At 43.9% G+C, this 6,272-nt stretch overlaps 1 protein-coding gene across 2 annotated transcripts; it reads left to right on the forward strand.

The window, feature by feature from the left end:
- The first annotated feature begins 1,374 nt into the window (after positions 1 to 1,374).
- Positions 1,375 to 5,664, forward strand: LOC147447323 (uncharacterized). Of its 2 annotated transcripts, XM_086524296.1 has the most exons (3): positions 1,375 to 2,833; positions 3,947 to 4,045; positions 4,421 to 5,664. In XM_086524296.1, the coding sequence occupies exons 1-3, from the start codon at positions 2,646 to 2,648 to the stop codon at positions 4,455 to 4,457; spliced, it is 324 nt and encodes a 107-aa protein (XP_086380422.1). In that variant the 5' UTR covers positions 1,375 to 2,645; the 3' UTR covers positions 4,458 to 5,664. The 2 variants fall into 2 exon arrangements, 1 of the variants encoding a protein (XP_086380422.1); XR_015189722.1 differs by lacking the exon at positions 1,375 to 2,833 and having other exon boundaries at positions 2,877 to 4,045; positions 4,443 to 5,664.
- The last annotated feature ends 608 nt before the right edge of the window (positions 5,665 to 6,272 follow it).

The following is a 6,272-nucleotide window of genomic DNA, read 5'->3' on the forward strand; positions in this document are numbered from 1 at the left end:
TGCATCGCTGGTTGTAAAAGTGTGTTGACTCCTTCAATGTCCTAGACTCCGATGTTCCTGCTTTCTATTGCTGGTCTTTTAGAAGCCATGGCGGCAAGGTGAGAATGGTGAAGGTAAGTGTACTGCAGCATGTGTGTTATCAATTTCCAGATGCAACCTCCAGGTTTAGGAGGATTGTACAGAGTGCAGGGCTATTTGGTTGAACTACAGAGTGCAGAGTAGTTATTGTCTGTAGTGCTTCTTCTAAGCTTTGATCTTTGGACTGTGTAGAGTTTGGGTTGTGTCTAATGATTTTTCTCAGCTTGGGTTTGCGGATTGTGTAGAGTGGTAGAGCGCCTAATCTTGTGTTGGTCTGTAACTACTCATTTATCTTCTTGCTACGCTATCATTGCTGAGTCGTGCAATTTATTATGCAGGATGTCCAATAATGGCGCAAATCTTGGATCGTGGGTAGGACGAGAAGGCGCCAAAAGTTTTCCCTTGCAAAGCTATATTGAAAACTAGTCGTGGACCAGCTGTAAGCCACCGTGCACCTTTGCTGACTGAGGCTTGAATTTGTAAAAAGACAAAAACAGACGCGGACTCTTATTTAATCCACGTTGTAAAATTAGCTTTTCATTAGTTCAAAGTTGTCTCTATTTTGGCCTTACCCGGTCCCTATCTCGTGTCTCATTAAGGGACCCTGGTTTTTTATTGGCCCCTTTACCCTAGTGGTGCTCATGGCCATGGAAGAATCGAGGAAGAATCGGCTCCATTGCCTTCTTTTGTCTATTGCGAGGGTTGCATTTTATTCTGGTTGGAGCTAGGCCAGGGACTATAAGCAGCTACATTTGACGTTACCAGCAGCAAGGATAGTGGCACATGAAACTGTAAGATGTCTGTTGTTGATTGTTTTTCCAAGGTTGGACAATTGCACGAAGGATTGTGCAAGTAATAGTGCTAAAGGTAGAAAAAAACTAGATTTATCAAAAAGTACTAGGCCTCATGCATGGCATACCATCTATTGCAGGAGCCCTGCCACAATGGGCATAGATATATATAAGGGCAAAATATGTAGGAGGAGGGAATGGTGGTGGCCTTTACTACATCCCGATGGCTAGCCATGCACTCTCTCCCAAGCCTGCACTAGTCCTAACCGTTGTAACAATGGTAAGAGAGAGCGAGACCCACCGTACCCGGGTCGCGCAAGCTAGTGTGTATAAACATGGGATCGGTATTTACCCATGTTTATACCCGTGCTAATAGCTTTTATTACATACCATGGGTAGACACTTTAATATATACCCAATTTATACCCTTGCTTATAGCTGTCATAGCACAAAGACAAAAGCGGCCACAATGATTGTCCATGATGGTAGATTTTTCTTTTTTTACGATCCTTTATTTTGTACGAGTACAACGGCCCTGCTTTCAAGGAGGTGATGTGTGGATTTTCTTAGCTTAAACATGGCCACACTGTCTACATGAAATTTGGACATCCAAGGGAAGTGGCCATGAAAGACATGGTTGTGATAAATCCCATGTGCCCAGGCTATAGCTAATTTTCACTATGAGCTTCGACTGCATGTACAATATGAGGCGAAAAAGGAAATCAATTTTGAGTGCATTCCAAGAGACGACATCCTAGACAGGAAGCTCCTCAAGCACTTTTTTTGCTTTATGAATTGCACCACATTTGGCATACATGTTGACCAAGGTAGTTCCAAGCATGAGGTTTTCATTCAACAACCCTAGCTAACAATATCATCGTGAATTCTTTTGTGCATGTCAATATCTTATGTAATGCCACATGCCTTCAAGGTGCAAGTGTACGTGATTGCATTTGGAGAGATGTCCTCTCTCTCTGCATCTACTAAAAACAACGTAGAGCTTCTTGGTCCTGACCCTTGCCTTCAAGATGCAAGCATATGTGATTGCATATGGAGAGACAACTTTGCTTCGCATACGCCGAAAACAACCCCGAGCTTCTTGGCCCTGGCCATGCTAGGCACATCCACAATCAGTGCATTCCAAGACACGACATCTCGGGCACAAAGCTCCTCAAGAACTTTTGTGCTTTATGGAGTGTCCCACATTTGGCATACATGTCGACCAAGGAAATGCCAAGCACAGCGTTTTCTTTCAACAACCCTTGAGTCCTCTTTCCTTCCCACGCGACTAGATCTTGTTACTTTGTACTTTTGTCCTTTCTCAATAGATGGAGGACACACACATATATATTTAATTTGTCACATATATCGACGTCGGCTATATTAGATGTAAAAAGATCTCTCTCTCTCTCTCTCTCTCTCTCTCATAGTAGGTATCTATGTGTGTGCGCCGAGAAGCCTTGCCTCAGCCCCTATCAAGGAGGCTATGTGCGTGAAGGCTGGGAGCTCTTGGATCCACTCATTGTCCTACTTGCAGCCCGAGACACTCAGTATCCACAATAGAGTGCAGATGGCCACAAAAGAAGCAAAAGGGGGGACCGTTGAGAAGGTCAAAGGGAGTTCTCAAAGGGAGGCCGTGGTTAGGGAAGGCCCATAGGTCAAGGTGGCCCGCATATGAAATATGACAGTGGGTGTGTGCAGCACGTCTGCATCAGAGCTCTAGGGCTACGAGGAGTTGGACAACGACGATGAGCCGAGAAGTTCTGCCAGACCCTCATGTCTCGACTTTGCCCGGGAGGCATGATCTGCCTGCCTATTTGTGCTGCAAAGCTTTGGCCCCTGCCCACAACGGCTGATTTGTTTGCCCTGTCTTGGCACGCGATAAGTGTTGTATGCATTGTATGTACACCCTTGCAGCAAGGTTCGCACTCGATCCAACATGGGTGCATGGAGACGCAACCACGGTACCACCTAGTCCAACCATATATATATATATCTACTATCTACTAATCTACTAACATAATATATGGTGGAGGTAGTAACCCTTTACACATGTCTGTATCTATCTGCTAGATGAAGGCTAAATGCCAAAAGTGAGAGAAGCATGCGATAAAGAGGGGGAGAGTTCGTGAGTGTGTTGGAGAAGATAGGGGAGAGACAGGCGCTCCCTCGATCAAATCATAGCATTGGGAAACCATGGTAGGAGAGCGCAGTGGAGGCCGGAGGTTTATTTCTCGCACGAAAGAGAGAGAGAGAGAGTGTTAACTTCTGCAAGCTCTTGCGAGCTCTTCTGCTACCTTGCACATGTTCTCTGAGCCTACGCTGCCATTTGTTTGCTCCATGTGAGGCTCATGCCCAATAGCTCGAGGTAGTTCGAGAGAGAGAGACAGACACAGAGAGAGAGAGAGAGAGAGGGAGAGAGGCACATAAAATTCGTCTGCAAATTGCAAACGCTAGGCGCGCGTGCGAGAGAGAGAGAGAGAGAGAGAGAGAGAGAGAGAGAGAGAGATAACAATAGCAGCTGTGGGAGCAATAGCAGCTGCCTCTTGCCTCCGAGAGAGAGAGAGAGAGAGGTTGCCACGCAGCTGTGGGAGCAATAGCAGCTGCCTCTTGCCTCCGAGAGAGAGAGAGAGAGAGAGAGGTTGCCACTGCAATGGCTAGCGCTATTTATGGTTCTGCCTACCCCGAGTTATTGCTCTCTCTCTCTCTCTCTCTCTCTCTCACACACACACACACACACACACACACAGCTAATTTCAATTCAAGGATCATCATCGTAAGGTGCACTGCATTTTTTCCTAGCTATTTAGCTCCAATTGCTCCTAACAGTTAGATATCCCTCCTCATTTTGATTACCAAGGAACCGTCTTCACTTAATCCCACTAGATCAAATGTTCAAAGGTTCTAAAACAAAGATTACCCTCCAACTTGATGTCCTTATAGTTTCGGTTTTGTCTAACAGAGTGGGATTTTAGACTTAGTAAGAGTGTGGCGAAAATTGTAGGTACGGAGCATTCCTTTTTTCAGCTTGGGCAACATGTGGCATTCGTTTGATGAATGGACTGCATATGAGGCAGGGGTGCCTTTGAAATTACTGAGCGGTACTATCTGTCATATCTTTCTGCTCTTCAAGTCAACATGCCATTGGGCTCTGGTGCGTTTCCTACCAACAAAAGGTACGAGCTATTTGCAGCCCAAGAACTCTTCATGGGCCTTGGCTAGACATTTTGTCCACACGATTTTATTGTCTCCTTGCTTTATGCATGTTTGGATTTGAAATGGCTTGGTGTGCATGTGGTTGGCAATGTGCGTGTATAGGAATTGTCTTTTGCATGTGAATTTCCACTTCACTTGGTATTTGTTTATGGATGTAGGGACCTAGGTTCGTCAAGTGTAATGGTACTCTTTTGGGTGCTCTAAGGAATTCTTAGGGTATGAAAGTTTAAATGAAATAAAAAGTTTAGAAGGGCCCCTTGAACTTTGAAGACTGGAATTAATTAGGGATCATACATTCCTGCTTAAGACACTGCGTGGCTTTTTGGTTTCTGAAGGGGTTCTCATCAATTTCTCAAGGTGTTTCCGAAATGATCGTTGCTTGACAGAACCCATCTTTCCCACTCCATGTCAGTCACAATACAAACTTAATCTCCTTTTCCCCTCCTTTGGAGTTAAAAGATAACTGGAGGAGAGGTTCAATGGCCACAACAGCTTCATGAAGCAACGTTTCGACCAAAAGTATTCATACATGTTATCATCAATTCTCCATGCACACCGAGGAATGTTCTCACCCTTTGCGCAGTATCCACCTCGCATGGTTCTGCAACCTGTGTTACAAAACCATTCCACCCATGCAAATATGGCCTACATCCTACTACATGTCCATGCCCATCAACTATGTTGTTGAGATCCATATCTATGTGGCAAAACATGAAACACAAGCATTATGATATGGAACAAAGGTTACGTCCCAAACCATCAAGTAAAGGCATGGATAAGTAAGCTCTCTGTGATGATTTACCAACTCAGTATTTCCTCACAACATGGCAAGATGATCGAACCTTCCCAGCAATAGCTGTCACTACTTGCCCGTTGGGAGCCCTAGACATTCTTTGCCAATGCCAACCTTGGCATAGCCATAGCATGCTCCACAACCTGTGTTGTTGAGGTTGATTATAGCTCGAAAACACATATTCCTGATCAGTAACCCCTTCCACAAGGCAAGCCAATAGGAGAGCGTGTGAGTTGGGGTGAGAAGGGATGGCTATCGCACATGCCAAGATGTAACATCGGCTTTGTTTTTTCCAATATCCTAGCCTCTGTACACATAACATGGAGCTACCCGTGGTACAAATTATCCTCTATTTGAAGGACATCCTATGGATGATTTTCAACCTCTGTAGGTAAATACTTAGCCACTATTGGCAACACTATAAGAGGAGTTGTCTACAACTGTTAACATTGCCGCGGAAAAACAAAGAAAAAAGGAGAGAGAAAAATTTGCAGGGGCGGCAATAACCGCGGCTATGTACGTGGTGGTGGTTACTCAGCAATAAGCACGGTAATAGTCGCGGCAATATACCCGCAGGTATTACCGCGTCAATTGCCACGTTTATTACCGCTACACGCTAATTCAAAAATAAAGATGTTCATTTGGGCCACCCAATTTTGGGTGGCCCAAATTAGCACCTTTATTTTTGACCTGTATAAAACAATGAAACATCAATTGTTTTTTAGAAGAGTAAAAAAAAAAACCAAAGAACTGAAATTGAATTTACTTTACCTTGACAAATAAAAATGTAAAAGATCAACTATTTAAAAAAGTTACAATAAAAAGTAAATAGTTGTATATACATTGGGACTTTACGAAAGTTTTGACAAAACATTTTTCTATCTAATCTTCCTCTATCTCGTTGTCGTCGAGAGGCACGTATGCTGGATCACTTTGACTCTACATAAACCCAAACCAAATTAAACAATTATCAGCAGCTCAAAACGATTGATACAAAATTACTTGTTTAAACTTACCGCTTAGTGGTCCAACCGTCGCGTCAAATTGCTCGGGAGAGATGTGGTTGTTTTCGAACACCATCGCCAAGTATTAAATTCTGTATGTCGCTCTCGATACTTGACCATCTCTCTGGTTGGTGGAGAGAGAGTGATATTTTTCTAAGTTAGCAATAACAATACCAAATCATCAACTACAATCTTTATAATCATCGAACGACGTTATAATTCAATCAATCTTACATATTTATCCTTCCAAGCTCCCTTGCCTCCTGAGCCATAGTGCGTGGAAGTTTGTCTTGCGCGAGCCTCGCGTTGTTGTCTGTATGATGAGCCCGTCACAGCTTGATCGCTCTTCTCTTGAATTGCCCACTGCCACTCCATGTTAGCCATGTTGCC

This window comes from Adiantum capillus-veneris, chromosome 11 (assembly GCF_014529385.1).
Source record: "Adiantum capillus-veneris isolate H3 chromosome 11, ASM1452938v2, whole genome shotgun sequence".
Classification (NCBI taxonomy): Eukaryota; Viridiplantae; Streptophyta; class Polypodiopsida; order Polypodiales; family Pteridaceae; genus Adiantum; species Adiantum capillus-veneris.